General features: G+C 35.2%; 1 protein-coding gene across 1 annotated transcript in view; it reads left to right on the top strand.

Moving 5' to 3' along the window:
- The first annotated feature begins 3085 nt into the window (after positions 1-3085).
- The window catches only part of SPTLC2 (serine palmitoyltransferase long chain base subunit 2), a 143314-nt gene continuing 120591 nt past the window's right edge, over positions 3086-25808 (top strand). The window contains exon 1 of the mRNA XM_031952439.1: positions 3086-3329. Within this exon, the coding sequence (XP_031808299.1) occupies positions 3183-3329 (147 nt within the window). The 5' untranslated portion in view covers positions 3086-3182. The remainder of the gene's footprint in view (positions 3330-25808) is intronic.

Consider the following 25808-nt stretch of genomic DNA (forward strand, 5'->3'; position numbering starts at 1 on the left):
TTTTGCATAGTAAGTGAACTAAATTGAAGCTGAACATAATTGAAGGGAAAAGATATAAAAAGAGGCCTCTAAGACATTGCAAATATCCTTTGGTGTAAGATTCTGGTTAGCTTTCTGGAGGTCTTGGGACCAGACTTTGTTTCACCAGAATAATCACAACTAGAATAGTCAGGGATAAAGTCCAAAGACAATAGTCTCCTTCACAGTCTGTCTCCTTCACCTGGGGCCTGGCTGGCTTTCTGGAGGTCCTCAGGAAATGCAGAAGGGAGGAGAGCTGCCAGAAGACTGGTCAAGTCTTCTAGCCCTGGCTGAGTTTGTCCCCAGTTTATATACTCTATTACAATTACATCATTACATTATACTAAGTATAAACCAATCATTATATCACTAGGGAACCATTATTTGTTGTAAAATTAAACCAATCATACTGAACTAGAGAACTCACATGCTAAAAGAGATAACCATTGTCTTATCTATTCCACTGAGTTAACACCTTGTTGTAGGATTAAGTCAATCATACAGAGTTCCTGCCTTATATTTTGGGTATGATTTGAGGAAGGAGAAGGCCATGAATTACAAAGGACTGGAAGGTGTTTGATCTGGAGGAAATAAGCACCCTAGATACATTCAAGTATTAATATATATAATTCACTCTCCTCATCTCACCTAAATATATAAGGCATATTAGTACTTAATATTTGTCAATTTGAAATGTTGAGGCCATCTGTTTTGCCCATTTCTCTGTAGCTCTGTATTTAAATCATCCTAAATAGATGGTTGCCAATCTTGTTTTTAAAGCTCCTCAAGGAAAACTGCACAGGCTCCCTTAATTTGGGTTGTTCCAGTATTTCTTCACCCTTTCGGTTATGAAACCCAATCTCCTTGGTGCAATTTAGATCTATTTCCTTTCATTTTGACCACTGTGAAGCAAGGAGGAAATAGGTCTGCATATTCCTCTTAGCTAATGCTTACTTTCTAAGCCAGAGAACCTAGAGAGAAGAAATATAGAATGAAGATATTTAATACTATTATTACTATTACAACCTAACATTGATATATCACTTACAAAATACCAAGCACTGTGCTAAAGTACTGTGCAAAAATTATCTTCCTTATCCTTACAATAATCTTGAGAGGTAGGTGCTATTATTACAGTGTTTTATACTTGAGCAAACTGAGGCAAACAAAGATCAAATAGCTAAGATCTCAGAATCTCATGAATTCTTGACTCCAGGCCCAAATTTCTATTATGCCATCTAGGCATCATTAAGTAAATAATATGCTAAAAAATCACATAAGGGATATTCAAGGGGCTAAATTCCCCATCATAGCTCAATCAGAAAAAAAGCTTCAAAAACATCCTCAATCAGTAAGTTAATGAAGATTATGTGTTATAAGACTATTGAAGTTTATCATGGGTAATGAATTAATCAACAAGAATAAATTAAGTATATTGAGGCTATAAAGGCAAAAATGAAATAGTCCCTGCCCTTACATTCTATAGGGAGTAACAAAATGTATACATGTAAATATGCAAAATATCTATAAAGTAAATACAAGTTTGGGAAGGAAAAAGTCACTATCAACTAGGAGGAATCAGGAAAGGCCTTTTGTAGGAGGTGCTATATGAGCTCTAGGGAACCTATAGGTTCTCTGTCACATTAGAGGGAACCTAGGGATTTAACGACAAGAAAGCCTACATTCCAAACATGGGGGATAGATTGCAACCAGGCAATAACAGGAAATGGAATGTTGTATACATAGAAGAGTCAGTAGGCCAATTAGATTTTGAATTGAACTGAAGAATGAATTACTCTTTTAAGAGAGTAACGTGTAAAATCTGGAAATGTAAACTGGAACTGTATTGTGAAAGGCTTCAAAGATTAAAGTGAAGAATTTGCATATTACCCTAGAGGAAAAGCATGAGAGTGACATGGTCAGATCTGTGCTTTAAGAATATTACTTTTGCTACTGAGCAGATAAAGCACTTAGTGAAGACACAAGCCAAATAGACCCTTTAGGTTATTTAAACAGGGCACTTGAAAAGTGATGAGAATCTGCACTAAATCTGCCTGAGATGATAGAAGGGTATAAATGTTAAAGATATAGAGTTAGAGACTTCAAGACACTTGGTAACTAATTGGTTATTTGGGGCTATTTCACTGGAATATGATCATAGGCTACATTGTGTGCTTGGAAACTTGGAAAAAAAGTAATGGCATTGCCTTCCGTAGAAGGCTCGGAAAAGGAAGAGGTATGAGGGGAAACTTGAGAGAGAATGAATTAGGTTTGGGGAAAGCCACTTCCCATCAGCAAGTCTCAGTTTTCTCTTCCGTAAAATGAAAGGATCGATCAAGATGACCTCCATCTCTTCCAACTCTAAAATGAAGAAGTTCAGGAATTTCCCAACTGGGGAAAGAGAGAGAAGATAAAACTATTGAGGGAGAGGGGCGAAAGGCGGGACGAGGCAGCGCCCAGCAGGGGATAGAGCCCCACCTCAGAAGTGCGGAGATCCCAGCACCGCCACTTTCTAGTCCCTGGGGGATCTAGAGCAAATCACTTTCCTTCTCTGGGATTCACTTTCCTCCTCCGTAAAAGGAGGGAGTCCTGCTCGATGACCTCTAAGGTTTCTTCTAGTTCCAGAGCTCTGATCTAACAGCACGAACCAGAGACCCCCACGTGGTGCAGGCTCCAGAATCACCAAGCCCGGGGCTGGGCTCCGCTCTCTCCCTCCTTCCTTATTTGTGACTGGGCCACCAACCCGCCTTCTCCCTTTCCCCCTCAGCAGAGCAGCCAGAGACCAGCGGGCCAAACCCTTTCCTCAGGTTACCGCCCCAAGGTCCCTCCGAGGCGTGCTCCCACCCCCTACCTTCGGCTCTCACGTCCCCTCCGGCCTCACCAGCGATAGGCCAAGCGGGAGCCCAGGCCACACCTCCTTTCCCCCTGGATTGGTCAGTGGAGTTTCGGGCTGCTCCTCCCCTCCCTGCTCCCCCACCCCTTCCTCCGGCCTCGGGCCAGCCTGGAGTCCGGGGGTGTTGGGTCCCGCCTCCATGTGACTGCCGGGTCGGGAATTGGCGGCGGCGCGGCTGCCATTTCCGGTTTGCAGGAGGTGGGCGGGTGGGGTGCGGCGCGGAGCCGGAGCGGCCGCCAGATCCTGCCTCATACCTGGTGCTGGCGGCAGGATGCGCCCGGGGCCCGGGGGCTGCTGCTGCCGCCGCCCTCCGCTGCCGAACGGCTGCGTCGCGAATGGGGAGCTGCGGAACGGGTATGTGAGGAGCAGTTCGGCAGTCGCCGCCGCCGCCGCTGCCACTGCCACCGCCACCAGCCAGGTACGGGGCCGGGGCCGGGGCCGGGCGGCTGGCCGGGGGCTCCTCCGGGGCTCGCTGCCGCTACCGCCGCGGGGCGGGACTGGCGGGCCGGCAAGCTTGGATCCGAGGCGGGGCCGCTGCGTGTTCAGGTGTATGGCCCCGGACTATTCCCCCTCCCCCCCTTCCTCCTCGGAGCTGCCCCCCCTCGGGATGCTCGGCCAGTGCGGCGCCGGGGGTGCCTTCCTGTCACCTGATCCTGCGGGGCTCAGGCACCCCAACTCCAGCGATGAGAAGGGAAGGACTATATCGGTGGCGGGGGCACCCCCCCGCCGGTCGTGTACCTCCAGTAAACCTCTGGTCTACTCTTTTACCCACTTCCTTCTTCTTCCTCTCAGGTGTTTGCTTTACCTGTTGGTCTATAGGGGGAATAAACCCGCCTTCTTCGGAATGTTTGGAAGGGTGTGGGAGGAAACCCGAGGTTGACATTCAGCCCTTCGGTGACATTAAGTGTTTGCCACGTGCGGAGCCAGGCTGCAATGTCTCTCTTGCATATACATATTCGGGCTAACTAGCTGCCCCACAGGCGCGCACTTACCTCATCATTCCCTCTTTGGGAGAAGACCTATCTTCTGGGTAGAGTAGTTGTGTAATGGTTTGTGTGGCCCTCTGTTCAACCTGAACACTGAACAGATAGGCTGTAAACCAGGGTATCTTTTGACCTGGTAGTGACTTGCAATGAGTAATAATTGAGAATCAGGGCTGACTCACCAACTAATTTGAAGAGGCATTTCCCGCAGAATATCCAGTGATTGTACGTGTACCAGTTTCTTGATTTATCCATAGATTACAACCATAGAGTCCTTGTCCGAGAGAACCTCTGAATTTTCTTGAAATGCCCAAACTTCCACGTAGCACTGGAAAGTTTTAAATTTAGAACAATGACTTTTTTGATGTCAGGTATGCAGGCTTTAAAAATACCTGGCCTTTTTGGGATAGTTGTGATGATTTGCAATTACTATTAAAGAACCCCTTCAGGGACTGTTTTTCTCGTGTATGTATGTGGGGAGGGGAGGGCAGAATAGCTGATACCTAGCTGGTACCTGATACCACCTGAAACCTTGGTACCACTGTGCCATCTAAGTGTCCTGATAGACAGTAAATGCTTAATAAATGCTAATAGTTTAAGAATAATTTAAAAAAGGAACCAAGGTTTTCTCTAGTAGCTGTGACAATTGTATTTTTCAACAGAATGAATATCTAGTCCGGGGATAAGAGGCCTATCCCAGACTTATTACTGTTTAGCAAGTAACAAAAAAGAAAGAAAAAAGGCTTGTTTCTCCAAATAGAGTTATCTGTCAGTGCTTAGTAGTGATAGAAGTGGTATTGAATTCAGTGAAGAGAAAATAGGTCAGACGGCCTTTCTGTTGTTTTAAAGTAAGTATAAAGTGAACTATAGTAGAGAGAGGTGTCCTGAAGTTGAAGGAGCTTGCTTCCCTTGGAGTCAGAAGAACCTAGGCTCAGAACCTTGCTACATATACTACCAGTATGATCTTTGGCAAGTTAGCAGTGATTTCTCTGCTAGTTTCCTCCTTCATTAAATGGAGATGATACTTTCACTCCTTCATTGTTATTGTAACTGAAGTATTTTAAGATTTATGAAGCATTGTATAAAGGGACATTAATACACTGGTGTGTCTTTTAATTTTTTAAATAATTGTATGGAAGATTAAGTGATAAATAGGTTATTTAATGAAAGAAGCTTTTACTTCTATGATATGAAAATGTAGCATGTTTTTTTCTGGGCTAAAATGTAGCAATGACATTTAACTTATTTTCCTGTTGAAATTGTAACTAAGTAAATGGATGAATGAAAACAGTGTTTCTTTTCCAATGGGTCATGACCCCTTCTAAGAGGGAAAAAAAAGGAATCAAGAGGAAGATCATACAAATAGATTCAACATAGCCCTGTGTTCTTATGCTTGGTATGTCTTTTGTTTAAGTGCTTCCTTCCCTTCTCTAGAAGCAAAAATTGTTTTACTGTAGTAAAATCAGGGCCCTAACCATCCCACAATTTGTAAATTTGCGTTCACAATTATAAACGCTATTTAGAAGTTTTCAGATTGTAATAAATATCAAGTTATAAGAATGAGATCAATATATAAAATATAATATTGCAACTAGTATTTGACTTAAATAGTTGTGACCCAGTTTTATGGCCCAAGGGAAAATGGCTGTGTCTGGAGGAAAGCTAGGTGTATCTTTTGTGTCTTTAAAAGAAGAGATACAACAAATTCTTTGTGGAACTCCTAAGATCACAGTGTACTTATTTGAAACTGTCAGAATAAAGAGGATCTTAAATATTGAAAACTATTAGTGCTGAACTTCATTTTCAGTGGTATATTTAGATGGTTGGAAGAATATTGCTTAATTTGCTTCCTTTTTTTTTTTTTTTTTTAAACAGAGAGCCCAATATGATTAGTTTTGTTCCTTCATGATTTGTTTGTTTGTTTTTTTAAAGCAAGCTAAGAAAAGGAACAATGCTATTTTTTAAAAAAAGAATAAAACTGATGCATAGTGACTCAATTATTTGGGGTTTTTTTTGGGAGGGAAAATGTTATGTCATTATAAAGGATAGATTTGAAGATGTGTATGGTTATGTAAACTATTAGCTAAAAAGTATCCTAAGATGTTATAATATGGTTTCTAAAACTAAGCTATAAGGCTGCCTTACCAAACCAAATAATCACCCACTATATATCGACAAAAGCTGGTTGGACTAACCAGGCTTCTCTGTAAGGTATTTATGATTTCTTAACACTACCACCTTTGTAGTAATTCTTAGTGTTCAGTTTGCTCTTCTAAATGGTGTGTGAGAGTATTATCTATATATTTCTAGCTACCTTGCAAAATTCTTTTAAAAAAAGTTTTGTTATTTGGTGTGATTTTACTGTAACTTTAAAACTCAGTTCTAAGAGTACAGACTCACAGTTGATTTAAATAACATAGACATGATATAATATTGTTTTTGAGCCTCTTCTTTTACATATGAGGAAACTGAGGCCCAGGAGTACATGGCATTGGGTAGTGACACTTTGACTGCTGGTATTTATTTTCCTGGAAACTTTTGGATAGTCCTTGCATTTGTTCTTGCTCAATTCTTTAGGAAGATCACCAGGATTCCTTTAGTCTCGCCCCTACCAAATACATGGCCAGGAAGGAAACATACTTGTCAGATGTTCTCTGATTGTGCTTTGAGTTTTTCCAGAGAGTGTCTCAAGGCTTTCATTGAAACCTAATTTGGAGTCCATTCTGTACCATGTCTTATGGTAGCATGTTATACTTTTTTTCTCTCTTCTTTTCCTTGAAAATTGAAAAAAAAAATTGTTCCCAGAAATCTAAGGGCTGAATCACAAATGTAAAATGAACTTGTGAAGGCATAAAAAAATATGTTTAAAGGGTGAAAGCTCTAGGCTGTATGTAGAGATTTAAGACTGTCTTTTGTGCATAGGAAGGCATTTTGAGAGGAACAATCAAACATTATTGTGTAATGGTGCCTCTGGATGCTTATGGATATCACCAAGAAAGAGCAATTGAACAATAAAGCATTGATTTTTCAGATTCTCCCTTCCCCCCTCTTCCCCATGTACAGCTGAATGGGAGAGGGGTCTTGCTGGTAATTTATAGTTGGGAAAATTTGCTACCAATATCAGAAGCTTTCAAAAGCTAGGAGTCATCTTAAGGGATTTTACAATTCATTTTCTGGCCTTTTGTACAATGATATTTAATCATCCTAGTTACATTAGTTCTCTGCCTTGATATAATGTGAGAAAAAAAGAATACTATTAAAATTAGAAGATTTGGGTGATTTTGGGAAAATTATTCAACTTTCTTGAACTTCATTTTTTCCTTTATAAAATTGGAGATTGGAAAATGATCTTTAATGTCTCCTTTTAACTCTCCATCCTATGATTCTACCTCCAGGAAAGAAGATTGTATCATATTCTCCAAATAGTATGTTATTATCAAGACTATACCTCATGAAGTAACTAGATGGTCAATCACTTGTTCTGTCTGCAGAAGTAGTGTGACAAGTTACCATCCTCCATTATTAGTGAGTCTCAGCCTTCATTTTTATGATAATCTGTGTATCCAGCTGTGTATCCAGCTGAAATGCACAAATCTCAAAACACAGTTAACTTTAAACTTTTTAAAAATGTTTTATTCTGGGAAGGAAATATTGTGAAATAAACATTATATAATATTATAATAGCATAAATATTGGGAAATAATACTTTTAACATCTGGCTATGTTAAAACTTTTTTTGAATATTTACATGTATGTTTAATAAAAGATTCAAATTTCCATTTTGAAATCTTATATAAGTAAGCATAAGTATCCTCTTTAAATGATCTGGAAAAGGAAATGCCAAACCACTCCAATTCTTTGCCAAGAAAACTCTAAACTAAAGAACAACAACAAAATATGAAGGCTAATTATGAAATATTTTTTGTAGTCTAAAGAATCTTGCTTTAGGGACAGCTACAGGATGCTGTGGATAGAGCACTGACCCTGGAGTCAGGAGGACCCAAGTTCAAATCTAACCTCAGGTACTTAACACTTCCTAGCTGTGTAACCTTGGGCAAGTCACTTAACATCAATTGCCTTGCCAAAAAAAAAAAAAGAATCTTGCTTTCACCTTTTTTTATGTTCTTTATAGGTTAGCTCTTTTATTATTGTGCTGCTTTAAAAAAAAATAGCTCAAATCTGTATGCATCTTTGAACTATACTTCATATTCATAGATATTTGAAAACACGAGGAGACGAATCTTAATCATATAATTGTCATACTTTCTTTTTAACACAGATTCTTCTGACTTTGTCGGTCAATTAATAGTATTAAATACCTATTTCATGTTTGGTGTTGGAGATAAAAATATAAAGAATGAAAGAAATCCAGGGACAGCAAGGTGGCATAGTGGAAGCAGATAGAAATACAAACTATAGTGTACAATGTAGTTTTAAAAGGAATAATCAAATTTATAAGAATTCAAGCCATTCTCCAATTAACAAATGGTTAAAGGATATGAACAATTTTAAGATGAAGAAATTGAAACTATTTCTAGTCATGTGAAAAGGTGCTTTAAATTACTATTGATGAGAGAAATGCAAATTAAGATAATTCTGAGATATCACTACACACCTGTCAGATTGGTTAAGATGACAGGAAAAGATAATGATGAATATTGGAGGGAATTTGGGAAAACTGGGATACCAATACATTGTTGGTGGAACTAAGAATGGATCCAACCATTCTGGAGAGCAATTTGGAACTATGCTCAAAAAGTTATCAAACTGTGCATACCTTTAGATCCAGCAATATTTCTACTGGACTTACATCCCAAGAGATCTTAAAGGAAGGAAAGGGACCCACATGTGCAAAAATGTTTGTGGTAGCCCTTTTTGTAGTCACAAGAGGCTGAAAACTGAATGGATGCCCATCAATTGGAGAATGGCTGAATAAATTATAGTATATGAATTTTATGGAATATTGTTCTGTGGGAAACAACCAACAAGATGATTTCAGAGAAGCCTGGAGAGACTTACATGAACTGATGCTAAGTGAAATGAGCAGAACCAGGAAATCACTATACATGGCACAAGACTGTATGATGATTAATTCTGATGCACGTGGCTCTCTTTCACAATGAGATGATTCAAACCAGTTCCAGTTGTTCAGTGATGAAGAGAGCCATCTACACCCAGAGAGAGGACTATGAGAACTGAGTGTGGTTTACAGCATAGCGTTTTCACTCTTTTTGTTGTTTGCTTGCATTTTATTTTGCTTCACTTTTTCTCTTCTGGGGAACAATAATTGTATCAATATGTATGCATATATTGGATTTAACATATATTTCTACCATGTTTAACATATATTGGACTACTTGCTATCTAGGGGAGGGCATGGGGGAAGGAAGGGGAAAATTGGAACACAGGGTTTTGCAAGGGCTAATGTTGAAGAATTGTCCACACATGTTTTGAAAAATAAAAAGCTTTATTAATAAATAAATATATAAAATAAAAGGGAGAATAATAGTATTTAAGGGGTAAGATCAGGAAAGGTATCATGCAGAAGATGATCCTTAATCGGCATTCTAAAGAAAAAGATAGGGTAAAGGAAGTTGGGAATGAATTCCAGCCAGGGGGAGGGGGAGGGAGTGGGGTTCTCTGATGCAAAGGCATGGAGGCAGGAGATGAAATGCTCTGGAATAGATAGAAAGCTGATTTGACTGGATCATGGAGTATAGTAGGAGGAATGATTTTTTTTTTTAATTTAATAGCCTTTTATTTACATTTACATTTTATTTTTACATTTTACATTTTATTTATTTACATTTACATTTTATTTTATTTTATTTACTTTTTTTTTATGTCTATTCTCAAATTTCCTTTTTTTTTTTTCTTTTTTTCTTTCTTTCTTTTTTTTTAATTTTTAATTTTTTTTTTATTTAATAGCCTTTAATTTACAGGATATATACATGGGTAACTTTACAGCATTAACAATTGCCAAACCTCTTGTTCCAATTTTTCACCTCTTACCCCACCCCCACGCCCTCCCCTAAATGGCAGGATGACCAGTAGATGTTAAATATATTAAAATATAACTTAGATACACAATAAGTATACATGACCAAAACGTTATTTTGCTGTACAAAAAGAATCAGACTCTGAAATATTGTACAATTAGCTTGTGAAGGAAATCAAAAATGCAGGTGTGCATAAATATAGGGATTGGGAATTCAATGTAATGGTTTTTAGTCATCTCCCAGAGTTCTTTTTCTGGGCATAGCTAGTTCAGTTCATTACTGCTCCATTAGAAATGATTTGGTTGATCTCGTTGCTGAGGATGGCCTGATCCATCAGAACTGGTCATCATCTAGTATTGTTGTTGAAGTATATAATGATCTCCTGGTCCTGCTCATTTCACTCAGCATCAGTTCGTGTAAGTCTCTCCAGGCCTTTCTGAAATCATCCTGTTGGTCATTTCTTACAGAACAGTAATATTGCATAATATTCATATACCACAATTTATTCAGCCATTCTCCAACTGATGGACATCCATTCAGTTTCCAGTTTCTAGCCACTACAAAAAGGGCTGCCACAAACATTCGTGCACATACAGGTCCCTTTCCCTTCTTTATAATCTCTTTGGGATATAATCCCAGTAGTAACACTGCTGGATCAAAGGGTATGCACAGTTTGATAACTTTTTGAGCATAGTTCCAAACTACTAGGAGGAATGATTTTTAATGAAATTAGGTCCAGGTTTTATAGGACTTTGAGAAAAACTAACCATAGGATTTATAATTGGTCCTAGAGCAATAGGAAGTATCTGGGGTTTAGTAATATAATTATGTGTCCATTCTGAACTTTTTCCCTTGCCTAGTTGTTGTAGGTATTCAATTCTCACTTTGTATTTTTAAAACATTTTTCCTTGTCCAAATGTGCCACTGCACCTTTCCTAGATTTTAGCATCATTCTTTTGTAATTCCTCCATTTTTACCAAAATCATTTTGATTTCTTATCCTGTCATCCAAGGCACTGGCTCTTCTACACTCAAACTTGATAGTTGACCCTATACAATTTCTTAGTCATTAGTTATTGAGAAAATATTTTCCAATTTCTTATATAAGTATCATATTTAGAATTCCTATTTTTAAAAAAATTGTCAATGTTGGAAGAATTGTTGGAGGACAGAATTTAGATTTTTTTTTTTACTTAATAGTATATTTTTTCCAATTATGTGTAAAGATGATTTTCAACATTGATTTTTCTAAGATTTTGCACTCTACATTTTCTTTTTTCCTTCCTCTTACCCAAAACAGCAGGCAATCTGATATAGATTAAACATATTGATATAGGCTAAACATATCATGTTAAATATTTTTTCACCTAAGTCATATTGTGAAAAAGACTCCACAAAATAAATTACAAATTCTGAAATAAGCCTGCCCATCATTTCTTATAGAACAATAATATTTCATTACATTCATATACTGTACCTTAATCAGCCATTTACCTGTTGATGGGCATCCATTCAGTTTCCAATTCTGTGCCACCACAAAAAGATGCTACAAATATTTTTATACGTATGATCCTTTCTTCTTTTTTTATGAGCTCTTTGGGATATAAACTGAGTAATAGTATTGCTGGATCAAAGGGGATGCACAATTTTATAGCCCTTTGGGCATATTTCCAATACAGTTTGTAAATTTAAAATAAGGTACATAAATTGCAAATAATTTTTGACCTAGGGATCCCACTATTGGATATTAAAGACCAAAACAAAGACATATTAAAATATTCATAAATGAGCAGGACCAGGAGATCATTATATACTTCAACAACAATACTATATGATGACCAGTTCTGATGGACCTGGCCATCCTCAGCAACGAGATCAACCAAATCATTTCCAATGGAGCAGTAATGAACTGAACCAACTACGCCCAGAGAAAGAACTTTGGGAGATGATTAAAAACCATTACATTGAATTCCCAATCCCTATATTTATGCCCACCTGCATTTTTGATTTCCTTCACAAGCTAATTGTACGATATTTCAGAGTCTGATTCTTTTTATACAGCAAAATAATGTTTTGGTCATGTATACTTATTGTGTATCTAATTTATATTTTAATGTATTTAACATCTACTGGTCATCCTGCCATCTAGGGGAGAGGGTGGGGGGTAAGAGGTGAAAAATTGGAACAAGAGGTTTGGCAATTGTTAACGCTGTAAAGTTATCCATGCATATAACCTGTAAATAAAAGGCTATTAAATAAAAAATAAAATAAAATAAATAAAATATTCATAGCAACTTTCTTTGTGGTAGCAAAAAACTGGAAACAAAGCAAGTACTTATCAGTTAAGAGCATAACCAAAAATAGCTATGGTATATGAATGACAGGATGTGCAATAAGAAATTACTTTATTCAGAGAAATAATGTTAGGATTTGTACTAATTGATAGAGTGAAATAAGAACTAAAAGAGGCAATATATATAATGATACCAATGGAAATAAAATTAAAATTATCATTAAAAAACAGTCAAACTGATCAAGTGAAAAATCAAAGATTCCGGAGAATAAATTTACTTTCTCTCTCACTGCATGGGTTAGGAGGACATCTACTAAGTTAGAATGCTATATCCATTGTTAGATGCAGGAACAGTATTAAATATATTTTCCCTTGATTTTTACTTATTGTCATAAAGGCCAGTTTAGTTAAGGGAGGATAGGTTTTTTTTTTTTTTTTTTTGCCACATATTTTGCATATATTTTTTTCTTGCAAAATTGAAAAAATATATCAAAAAACATTTTTTTAAATTATCAAATATTCTAATCTGCATTGGGACGAATATGAAAAAACAGAAAGCTTACCCGAGTAATATTCATGCTTACAGGACACCAGACTGGTAAATTGTGAGTAGCTTGATATATATTTTGTGAATTCTGATTTACTTGGATTGGCAGATGAACATCTGTGAATTTAGCAATTGAATAAATAAATGTAACTTCATTCTCATTACCAATGAAACAAAAGTGACTTCTTTTGAAACTATTTCCTATGGTACTTAATTTTTTAAAACCTTCATTCTGTTGTAGAATACTTTTTGAAGATTTGGACAATTTTTTAAAGTAGTATTTTATTTTCCCAATTACATGTAAAGAGTTTCCAACATTCATTTTTGAACTCAAGATTTTGAGTTCCAAACATTTTCGCCCTCCCTTCTTTACCTTCCCTCTCCCTCCAAATCAGCAAGCAATCTGATATGTGATACATGTACAATCATTTTAAACATATTTCCATATTTGTCATGTAGTAAAAGGAAAATCAGAATAAAAGGGCAAAAAAATCATGAGAAAGAAAAAGGAAACATACAAAAAAGTGTAAAAATAGTATCCTTTATTAGCATTCATTCTCCATAGTTCTCCCTCTTGATGGGGATGCATTTTCCACCCCAACTCTATTGGAATTGCTTTGGATCACTACACTGCTGAGAAGAGCTAAGTCTGAAATAGTTGATCAGAACATAATCTTGCAGCTCCTGTGGACGATGTTTTCCTGGTTCTACTCACTTCACTCATCATCAGTTCATGTAAGTCTTTTTATCTAGACTTTTCTAAAATCAGTTTGCTTATTGTTTTTTTTTTTTCAATTTTATTTTCCCCAGTTACATATAAAATAAAGTTTTGTTTTTTTGGTTATATGTGTACATTCATTTTTTACATATTTCCATATGAATCATGTTCAGAAAAATCAAAATAAAATAGAAAAAGAAAAAGAACAGAAGAAAAAAATGAACATGGCATGTGCTGATTTATATTAAATTTCCATAGTTCTCTTTCTGGATGCAGGTGACATTTTCCATCCAAAAGTTTATTGATTGCTTTGGATCACTGAACTGCTGAGAAGAACCAGGTCTGTCATAGTTGATCATCACACAGTCTTGTTGCTGCGTACAATGTTTCCCTGGTTTGGCTTGTTTTAGTCAACATCAGTTCACTCACTTCTTTCTAGGCTTTTCTAAAATTAACCTGTTCATCATTTTTATAGAAAAATAATATTCCATTACTTTCATATACCATAATTTATTCAGCTATTCTTCAGTTGATGGGCATCTATTCATTTTTCAATTCTTTGCCACCACAAAAAGAGCTGTTATAGACATTTGTGTGCCCATGGGTCCTTTTCCCTCTTTTATGTTTTCTGTGGGATACAGACCAATAGTGGCACTATTGGATCAAAGAATAATGCAGTTTTACAACCCTTTGGATAGTTCCAAATTGCTCTTCAGAGTGATTAGATCATTTCACACTCCACCAATAATGCATTAACATCCCAGTTTCCCCCCCTCCAGCATTCATCATTATCTTTTTCTGTCATTTTGGCCAATCAGAGAGGTATAAGATGGTACCTCGGAGTTATTTTAATTTATATTTCTCTAATCAGTAGTATTTTAGGGCATTTTTTCATATGAGTATAGATGGCTTTAGTTTCTTTATTTGAAAATTACCATTCATATACTTTGACCATTTATCTGTTGGGGAATGACTTAAATTTTTGGTAAATTTGGCTCTGTTCTTTATATATTTGAGAAATGAGCCCTTTATCAGAAATATTGACTGTCTCAGGAGTGAAACAAGGTTGCCCACTATCGCCATTACTATTCAATATTATATTAGAAATGCTAGCTTCGGCAATAAGAGTTGAGAAAGAGATTAAAGGAATTAGAGTAAATAATGATGAAACCAAATTATTACTCTTTGCTGATGATAATGATGGTATACTTGGAGAACTCCAGAGATTCTACTAAAAAGCTATTAGAAATAATTCACACCTTTAGTAAAGTTGCAGGATACAAAATAAACCCCCATAAGTCATCAGCATTCTTATATGTCACTAACAAAAATCTAACAAGAGTTACAAAGAGAAATTCCATTTAAATTAACTCCCAGTAGTACAACATATTTGGGAATCTATCTGCCAAGGCAAAATCAGGAACTACAAAACACTTTCCACACAAATATATTCGGATTTTACCAATTGGAAAAATATTAAGTGCTCTTGGATAGAGGAAGCAAATAAAGATGACAATACTATCTAAACTAATTATTTAGTGCTATACCAAATTCCCAAAAAACTATTTTAATGACCTAGGGGAAAAAAAAACAATAAAATTCATCTGAAAGAATAAAAGGTCAAGACTTTCAAGGGAACTAATGAAAAAAAAAATCAAATGAAGGTGGCCTAGCTATGCCAGATCTAAAATTATATTATAAAGCAGTGGTTACCAAAACCATTTCGTATTGGCTAAGAAATAAGACTAGTTGATTAGTGGAATAGGTTAGGTTCAAAGGACAAAATGGTCAATAACTTCAATAATCTAGTATTTGACAAACCCAACGACCCCAGCTTTTGGGATAAGAACTCACTGTTTGACAAAAACTGCTGGGAAAATTGGAAATTAGTATGGCAGAAACTAGGCATTGACCCACATTTAACACTGTACACCAAGATAAAGTCAAAATGGGTTCATGATCTTGGCATAGAGAATGAGATTATAATTAGAAGAACATAGGATAGTTTACCTCTTAGACCTGTGGAGGAGAAAGGAATTTTTGACCAAAGAAGAACTAGAGATCATTATTGATCACAAAATGGGAAATTTTGATTATATCAAATTGAAAAGTTTTTGTACAAACGAAATTGATGCAGACAAGATTAGAAGGGAAGCAATAAACTAGGAAAACATTTTTTACAATCAAAGGTTCTGATAAAGGCCTCATTTCTAAAATATATAGACAATTAATTCTAATTTATAAGAAATTAAGCCATTCTCCATTTGATAAATGGTCAAAGGATATGATCAGACAATTCTCATATGAAGAAAGTAAAACTATTTCTAGCCATGTGAAAAGATACTCCAAGTCATTATTAATCAGAGAAATGCAAATTAAGACAACTCTGAAATACCATTACACACCTGTCAGATTGGCTAAGATAACAGGAAAAAATAATGACCCATGTTGGAGGGGATGTGGGAAAACTGGGACACTGATACATTAGTGGAATTGTGAATACAGCCAATCTGGAGAACAATTTGGAATTATGCTCAAAAAGTTATCAAACTGTGCATACCCTTTGATCCAGCAGTGCTACTACTGGGCTTATATCCCAAAGAAATCTTAAAGAAGGGAAAGGGACCTGTATGTGCAAGAATGTTTGTGGCAGCCCTCTTTTTAGTGGCCAGAAACTAGAAAATGAATGGATGCCCATCAGTTGGAGAATGGTTGAATAATTTATGGTGTATGAATGTTATGGAATATTATTGTTCCATAAGAAACGACCAGCAGGATGATTTCAGAAGGGCCTGGAGAGACTTACATGAACTGATGTTGAGTGAAACGAGCAGGAACAGGAGATCATTATAGACTTCAACAACAATACTATATGATGATCAATTCTGATGCACATGGCCCTCTTCAACAATGTGATGAACCAAATCAGTTCCAATAGTGCAGTAATGAATATAACCAGCTACACCCAGCGAAAAAACTCTGGGAAATGAGTGTGAACCACTACATAGAATTCCCAATCCCTCTATTTTTGTCCACCTGCATTTTTGATTTTCTTAGGTAAATTTTACCTTATTTCAAAGTCAGATTTTTCTTGTGCAGCAAAATAACTGTATGGACATGTATACATATATTGTATTTAACATATATTTTAACATATTTAACATGTATTGGTCAACCTGCCATCTGGGGAAGAAGGGGATGGGGGGGAAGGGGGAAGGAGGGGAAAACTTGAAACAAAAGGTTTTGCAAACGTCAATGCTGAAAAATTACCCATGCATATATCTTGTAAATAACAAGCTATTAAAAAAAAAAAAAACTTTCTTGATTCTAAATCTAAAGAAAGAAAGAAAGAAATATTGGCTGTAAAAATTATTTCCCAGCTTTTTGTGTCCCTTCTAATCTTCTCTGCATTGGCTTTGTTTGTGGAAAACATTTTTATTTTAATGTGATCAGAATAATTCATTTTGCATTTCATAATGTTCTTTAGTTCTTTGATCAGAAATTTCTCCTTTCTCCAAAAATCTGACAACTAAGTCTTGCTTTCCTGATTTACTTATAGCATCACCTTTGATGTCTAAATTATGAACCCATTTCAACTTTTTCCTGGTGTAGGTTCTATGCCTAGTTTCTGCCATACTAATTTTCCCAGCAATTTTGGTCAAATAATGACTTCTAATTCCAGAAGCTAGAGTCTTTGGATTTATCAAACTGTAGTTTACTGTTTGATACGATATACAAGATTGTGTCTTGTGTACTTAACCTGTTTCACTGATCCACTAGTACCAAATGATTTTGATAATTGCTCCTTTATAATAGTTGTATTTGTCTAGGCTAACTTCCTTTGCATTTTTTCCATTAATTCTCTTGATATTCTTGTTATTATTTTTTAACTATAAAAGTTTTTTGGCAGTTCAACTAATATTATACTAAAAAGTAAATTAATTTAGGTACCATTTTCATTTTTATTATATTAATTTAGCCTACCTATGAGCAATTGATATTTTTTAATTGTTTAGTTCTGACTTTATTTGTGTGAAAAGTGTCTTGTAATTGTGTTAATATAGTTCCTGGCTTTGTCTTGGCAGATAGATGCCCAAATATTTTACGTTTTATGTAGTTAATTTGAATGGGATTTCTCTTTTCTATCTCTTGCTGGTGGACTTTGTTGATAATATGTAGAAATGCTGATTTATGTGGGCTTATTTTATATCCTTCAACTTTGCTAAAGTTGTTCAGAATAGTTTTTAGTTGATTCTATAAGTATAACTTTATATCATCTGCAAAGAGTGATAGTTTTGTTTCCTCAATGCCTATTCTTAATTTATTTGATTTATTTTTCTTCACTTCTTGCTTAAGCTAACATTTCTAGTACAATATTGAATAATAGTGGTAATAACAGGCATCCTTGTTTCACCTCTGATCTTGTTGGAAACACTTCTAACTTATCATTATTATATATAATGTTTTCTGATGGTTTTATATGGATGTTACCTACCATTTTAAGGAAAATTTCATGTATTCCTATGTTGTCTAGTATGTGTGTATGAATGGCTGTTGTAGTTTACGAAATGCTTTTATTTCACCTGTTGAAATAATCATGATTTCTTCTAGTTTTGTTGATGGTTTTCCTGATATTGAATCAGTTGGGGAAATTTTTTGCCCTTAATCTTTTACAAAAGCAGATCATACTGAATATTAACACACTGCCCCCTTGGAGTCAAGAGGACCTGGATTCAAGTGTTTTCTATAACAGGCATTAGACTACATCTTGATTTTGACAGTAAGATGTTATAAATAACAGAGGACTTACTGGAGTTTCCACATTAGAATTTCTAAACCACGTAAAAAATTTGTTGTGTTTTTTTTTTTTTCCTTTCCCCACTCCAGTGAGTGAAGGTTGAAGGAATAGAAAATAAATTTTTGTTAATTTTTTTTTTTTAATAGAAAGGGAGGATGCTAGAGATGAGAAATGTCATGTATACACATTATTCATTTTACCCAACTATTTCACTAAATAGTTTTTTAATTGAAGCTTTTTATTTTCAAAACATATGCAAGGATAATTTTTAAACATATATATGTAAATATTTTTAATGCTATAATAAAACATCAATAAAAAAAATTCCACAAGAATGGAAGAGGAGAGAAGTTATGTTTTCACAAACCAACTTTTAATCCAAACCTCCTCCTCCATGGAGAAGAGTCTTACTGATGGGATTATAGAGGATCTTCTATTTAAAGAAAATAAATTAAATATTTTGGCTGGAAGAAATGAAGACATTTAATAAATCAAGTTCTAAATCAAAGAGTTAAATCATAAGGTAAATAAAATAGAAGAAGAAAGACTTTGAATATCCTACATTTAAAATAGCCAGGTATAGAAAGAATAACAATGAAAGATTCCCTACTTAATAGTTATTACTAGCTTTTGTTTCAAATGGATCAAAAACCGTACCATAACAGGTTACATTTTTTATAGGCTTAACATGTGCTAAATTCTTGTAAGTACTGAGCATACAAAGAAAGTGTTCCCCCCCCCCCAAAAAAAAAAGTTCCTTCTGGCAAAAAGCTTACAATCTAATAGGAAAGACAACATACAAATAATTATATGAAGAGAAACTGGATAAATTTACAAGATAAATAGGAGATAATCAGCAGAGAGATGGCATTAGAAATAAGAGGGATCCAGAAAGGCTTCCTATACAAAGTTGACTTTTTATCTGCGCCCCCCCCCCCCCCCATTTACTAGTATTTTATTTTTCCCAATTACATGTAAAGCTGATTTTCCACATTTGTTTTTGTAAGTTTGAGTTCCAAATTTTTTCTCCCTTCCCAGGATAGATATAGGTTATACATGTACAGTCATTTTAACACATTTCCATATTAGTCATGATGTAAAAGAAAAATCAGAACAAAAGGAAAAGGAAAGAGTAAGAAAAAATAAAAATAGTATACTTCAATCCACATTTAGTCTCCATAGTCCTCTTTCTGGATATGGATTGCATTTTCCATCCTTAGTATATTGAAATTGTTTTGAATCACTACATTGCCTAGAGCTAAGTCTATCATAGTTGATCATCATACAATCTTGCTGTTCTCTTGGTTTTCCTCACTTTATTTAGCATCAATTCATTTTAAGTCTTTTTCAGGATTTTCTAAAATCAGCCTCCTCCTCATTTCTTATAGAACAATAATATTCCATTACATTCAAATATCACAATTTATTCTGCCATTCCCCAATTGATGAGCATTCCTTTAATTTTCAATTCCTTGTCACCACAAAAAGCGCTACTATAAACATTTTTGCACACGTGGGTCCTTTTCTCTCTTTTATGATCTTTTTAGAATACAGACCTCGTAGTGATAACTGCTGGACCACAGTTGGATCACAAGAGTGCACAGTTTTCTAATTATTTGGATATAGTTTCAAATTGTCCTCAAATTGGCTGGGTCAATTCACAACTCACAACATTAGTGTCCCAGTTTTCCCACATCTTAGCTGAAACTTCAAGGGAATTTGGGATACTTAATATGGTAGTACCTAAAGAGGAAGGGCAGTGGATAGAGCATCCATTTACTTTTCTAACTCCAAATCTAGTGCTTTTGTATTACACCACAAAGCCATAGTATAATCTATTATTTTACAACAGTCTTTCAAGCCTAGCTAACAAGTTCTGGGATTTTTTTTTTTTGTTCTTAAAACAAACGCTATTTAAAGAAAAGATTCCTTGGGTGTTCCAAGATCTGGTCCCATAAGTTGTAAATAGTTAAGATCGTAGAACTTCTTGAGTACTTATGTCTCCAGGGTAACTAAGTGTCATAGAGCCCTGCTGAATTTGTTGCCTCTTTTGCATTGGATATGTTTTGGAAAAGCCTTTCCTTTTCCTTCTTCCCTGTTGCTCAGTTGTTTTTCAGTCATTCATTAACTCTTTGTGACCCCAATTAGAGTTTTTCCTGGCAAAGATGCTGGAGTGGTTTAACATTTCCTTCTCTAGCACAGTTTACAGGTAAGGAAACTGAGGCAAACAAGGTTAAATGATTTGCTGAGGGTGACACAGCTGGGAATTGAGATTGCCTTTGATCTAAGATTTTCCTTACTTTTTTACATGCAAAGGAGTCAGGTTTTTTTTTTTTTGTTTTTTTTACCTTGCATATTTAGAATGCCAATATATCTATTAGAATATTTTTGGGTGTCTTGGAAACTTTGTGGTGCTCAGACCAAAATAGTTAATTTGTTCAGATTTAATGTGTAGAAAAGCAATATTTGTTGAAAGGAAGAATGGTAGATGGGGAGGGAGAAGGAGGGGGATTAGAGGTAGTATTCACTTTTTACATTCCAGAGAGGTATGCATGCCTATCTTAGTTAATTTGTAACTTTAAATTTAAGCCCTTTCTTTGTTCCCAGAAGAGGACAAAGAATTACCAACATCTTCATCTATATTACTTTCTGTATATTTTCCAGCAACATATCTTGAAGATCACCTGGAAACCTGAGGAAGCTGAATATTTTTCATAATAATGCAGTAAATCTTTTGTGCAAAGCATCCATTCTGAAGTATAGTGAACTTAAAAAAAGCTAAGGCAATTTGGTGTTTTGGTCATTTTTTAAATTCTTGCTGAAGAACTTTTGGAATTAGGAAAGATTTTCTGTTTGGGAATTCTGATAACCTGTGTTATTATGCTCGGCAGCTAGGTGGCTTAGTGGATAGAGCACCAGCCCTGAAATCGGGAGGATCTGAGTTCAAATGTGGCCTCAGACACTTAACACTTATTAGTTTAGCAGTGTGACCCCGGGCAAATCAGTTTCAGGGGAAAAAAAAGATTATGCTGGAATATTATTCCATAATAATAATAAGAATAATATTATTCTTAATTGATTCCACCCAGAGGGTTTGTATATAGAATGGATTGGTTGTGACTCACTTCTGTCTGGAGCAAACCTGGAGGTTTAAGTCTGTTTTTTTTTTTTTTAATAGGTTTTGGATTCTGATTCCTATGAGTGTATATAATCTAAATTCCCTGTGTCCTCAGAGGATCCATGAAAAAAAAATTCAAAGGTTGTTTTTATTTGCTTCCTTGATTGGTTGGAACTCATTTAAGCTTCCCTTTGGCAAGGAGAGAGGTAGGAGAGTATTTGTACCTAGGTGCATTTATTGTAATTTGGCTCTAACATAATGATATCATTTTAGTCCTCTTCAAAAATGAAGAACAATAACCTCATTTTTTTCCTGTATTGAACGTGACTCGATAATTTTTTTTGATGTCCAACATGAAGTCATTAGATTTAGGACTTAAAAATCTTGTGTGGGATGGGTGCTAGACCCTCTTGCCCAAATTGACTGCTCAGAGGCATCTTCAGATGCAAAGAGGAAGCATTTATTCGGTCCTTGCAAGGAGAGGTCCCAGCACACTAGCTGAGCAGATCTAAGAGCCTCTCAGTTCCCATCTCCTGCATTGTTCCTGGCCTGGTGAGCTGGAAATAATTTGGTTAAATAGCAAAAGACCCAAGTCTTTTCATTGGATGGACTGAAAAAGAAATAACTTTTGTAAGTTATATAATATAAATATATTATAAAAATATAATATAAATTAACATATAATTATATGTGTTATGGGAGCAACCTGCTAATGGCTGTTGGGTGTTACAGGAGTCACCTGCTAGCAGCTGCAAGGGATCTAATTCTTTTTTTTTTTTTTTTTTTTTTAAGCTGAGGTAATTGGGGTTAAGTGACTTGCTAAGGATCACACAGCCAAGACGTGTTGGGTGTCTGAGATCGGATTTGAACTCGGGTCCTCCTGACTTCAGGGCTGGTGCTTTATCCACTCCACTGCCCCATCTAGCTACCCCTAGGGATCTAACTCTGACCAGCAGAATAGATCTTTTCATGTGAGAGGATGATAACACTACAAGAAGCCTGAGGCAATTGCATTCTTTGACCTCTCTCCTCTTCTCTCTTGCCTCCCATTTATTTTATTCCCAATTCCCAAGAACTTCTGAGTCAGTGAAGGCTGGTTTGCAATTCCTTCAAGTGTATTATAATTCACAGCTGGGGGGGCTTTGGAAAACCAACCTGCCTCTTCACACTTAGGCATGGTCTTTAACAATATGTAAAACATATATATGTATGTAATATACATATACTTATATAAAACATAGTATGGAATAATAAATTATAGATATGTGTAATTTAGAAATGTATAAATTATAAAGTATATAAGTTAATATGTTATAATATAAATATATTATTAAAATATAATATAAAACCTATTTTGCTAATCATTTTTTATTTTATTTCCACAATATTTCTGTGTCACCTTTCCATTCACATAGCTTCCTGTCTAGTACAGATCCTTATCACCTCTGTTGCCTCATAATTGTCTTCTCCAATCCAATCTTAATATTTACATGGGTGATATTCCTAAAGCATAGGCCTTACCATGTTACTTCTCTGCTCAAAAAGCTCCATTGGCTCCCTATTGCCTCTAAGATAAAATGAAAACTCTTTTATTTGATATTTAAAGCTCTTAAGAATCTGACTTTAGCCCACCTTTCTGTATTTATTACATTTACTTCCCTTCACACACACTATGGTTAATTCAAACTGGCCTACTTATTGTCCTTTGTACACAGTTTTCCATCTCCCTTTTCTGCCATTTCAAAGGCTTCCCTGTGCATAGAATGCTTTTTTTCATCTTCTGCTTCATAGAATCTCTGGCTTGCTTCAAAGTTCAGCTCATGCATCTTTTCCTTGTGGTCTTTACTGATTCTTCCTTGCTACTAGGGCCTTCTTCCCTACACGCAGAAATTATCATGTATTTATATTGACTTCTGTATTTTGTTTCTCCTGATAGACTATAAGGTCCTTAAGGATAACAAGAGAGTATTTTGCTTTATCTTTGAATCACTAATGCCTAATCAGTGCTGTGCACCTCTTAGTTTTTTAATAAATGCTTTTTGATGTATTGATTGACTTAAATATTCTCTCTGGGGTAAAAATAATCTTTTCCCTTCCCAAATTTCTCCTTGAAGTTTGTCTGCATCTTTCCTTTGCATTTCCCTCTGATATCATATTTGTTTATCTATTTACCTTCTTCCCCTAGCCATACTAGATTGTAGGATCCTATAGCATAGTGCTTTGCATGTATTGTTGTTTTTGAGTTTTTCAGTCATGTCTGACTCTTCATGAACCCATTGGAATTTTCTTTTACTGAAGTGCTTTGCTGTTTCTTTCTCCAATTCATTTTATAGATTTAGAACTAAGGCAAACAGGCTTAAAGTGATTTGCCCAGGATCACACAGCTAGTAAGTACTTGTTTAAGACTAGATTTGAACTCATCAAGAGAAATCTTCCTGACTCACACCCCATACACACTTTGCTCTATCTGTACATAATAGGTGCTTAATATAAATTTATGCTCCCTATTTGATTTCTTATATTTGTGGAGCTTAGGTGGTATGTTTTCCATTGCTACCAGATCAACTTAGTGATTTATCTTAAAGTGCCCTTTTCCTCAGGGAAAGACTTTTCAGCATCTTATCATTATGCTTTTATTATAAATATATATGGATGTTTATGATACATATACACATCTATGTGTCATTTATATACGTGAACCTGTGATTTCTTTGGTATATAGTGATGAAGAAACTTCCCCTACCAATGCATGTTGGTATGTGCTCTTTAACAAATGGCTGCCTAGGGGATCTGAGGGGACAAGTGACAAGTGAGGGGCCAGGGTGATATAGCTAGTTAATGTGTTAGAGATAGGAATCTAGCCTGCTCCTTCTCTTTTTCCTTTAATATAAAAAACTATTTAAAACAGAGTGATCATTTTTATCTACAATAAAGGAAATCTTTGCTTCACACTCTTCAGTAATTTTCATCCTTATTTTATTGTTGCTTGTTTCCCTTTGTGTGCCTACAGATAGGATTTCTAAGACTATTAAGTGAAGAACATTTGATAGTTCAGAAAATAACCAGTTAATAAATGTCTTTTATAATTCCATTTTGTTTTTCCCTTTTATCAGAATTGTCATTTTAAGATATAATTATAGACAGTTTTAAAAGCAAAAATAAATAAAATATTTGTGTAAAGTATTTTGTGAATTGTAAAAGACCAAAGAAATATAAGATGATATTTTCTCTTTGTCTGGCCTAAATGAGAAAAATGTAATAAGTTCTCCAGACTATTTCTGCTCATATTCCTTTTTGGAAGGAAACTACTTTTGGCTTTTAATTCTCTTTTTATAAATGTGGCTTTTAGCATGTCATGAAAATGATTACTTAATCATGGGTCTTAGGCACATATAACATAATTTCTTTATAGCAGTCTTAGAGGTGGGTAGTAATATGTATTATTATCCCTACTTCACAGATGAGAAAAACTGAGATGGAAACTTTTGAGTGACTTGCCTAGGAATTCCATAGCTAGAAATTAAAAGAATTGAAAAGTAAACCTAAGCATCGTTACTTTGTGATCTCTGCTTAGAGATGTGATACTACTTAGATCATTTGTGATTAAAAATTTTTGAATAGTGCTTTTCATATATTTTAAAATATTTTCTTTCTTTGGTTTTTGTGGCTGTTCTTTCAAGTATTGCAAACACACAAACCAAGTATGTCAAAGGAATTTACTTCAGTTTTCAGGAATTCTGAAATTTTCAGTTCAGCATTTTTTAAGAGCCTATTTATTATATGTGAAGAATGCTCTGCTAGGCAGACTTACCAACACAAAAAAAGTCTTTGTAAAAAAAATTTTTTTTTCTGCTTTTAGAGCTTATGTTCTTCTCTTATTCCCTATATCTGTAAGATTCTGTCAGGAATTCTTCCTATAAATTATATTTCGGGAGTGATCTAACATTCTCTTGTCACTGCTAAATGTTGACAAAAATATTACTAGTCTTGTTTTTTTCACTTGGAAAACTGTGGTGCCAGATTGACTTTAATTTATTTTTCTTCATAATCTCAAGGAATTTTCCTAAATAATTAATGAAATCAGTTTTGCTCAGAGATTTGTTCTTTTGTAAGAAAAAGTATTTGAACAATTTCAATTTTCATAAATTATTCTCTGGATAAAGAATATGTCTGTGATGTTCCTTTTCTGTTCCTTATTTTGGTGACAATTCATTTGAAACTAAGAGATAGCTGAGTAGCTTTGGGCAAGTCAGTTAACATCTTGCAACTCCATTTTCTTGTCTGTTTTTGTTTTAAATAAATAATTAGTAACATTACTACCTGGTCTTCTGCCTATGAGAATTAAATGAGATATTATATGTGAAAATACCCTATATACTGTAAAGTACTGTATAGCCTTTAGAGAGTTAGAACAAGTGACAAGAACACTTGAAGATTACTAC

This window comes from Sarcophilus harrisii, chromosome 2 (genome assembly GCF_902635505.1).
Source record: "Sarcophilus harrisii chromosome 2, mSarHar1.11, whole genome shotgun sequence".
NCBI lineage: Eukaryota > Metazoa > Chordata > Mammalia > Dasyuromorphia > Dasyuridae > Sarcophilus > Sarcophilus harrisii.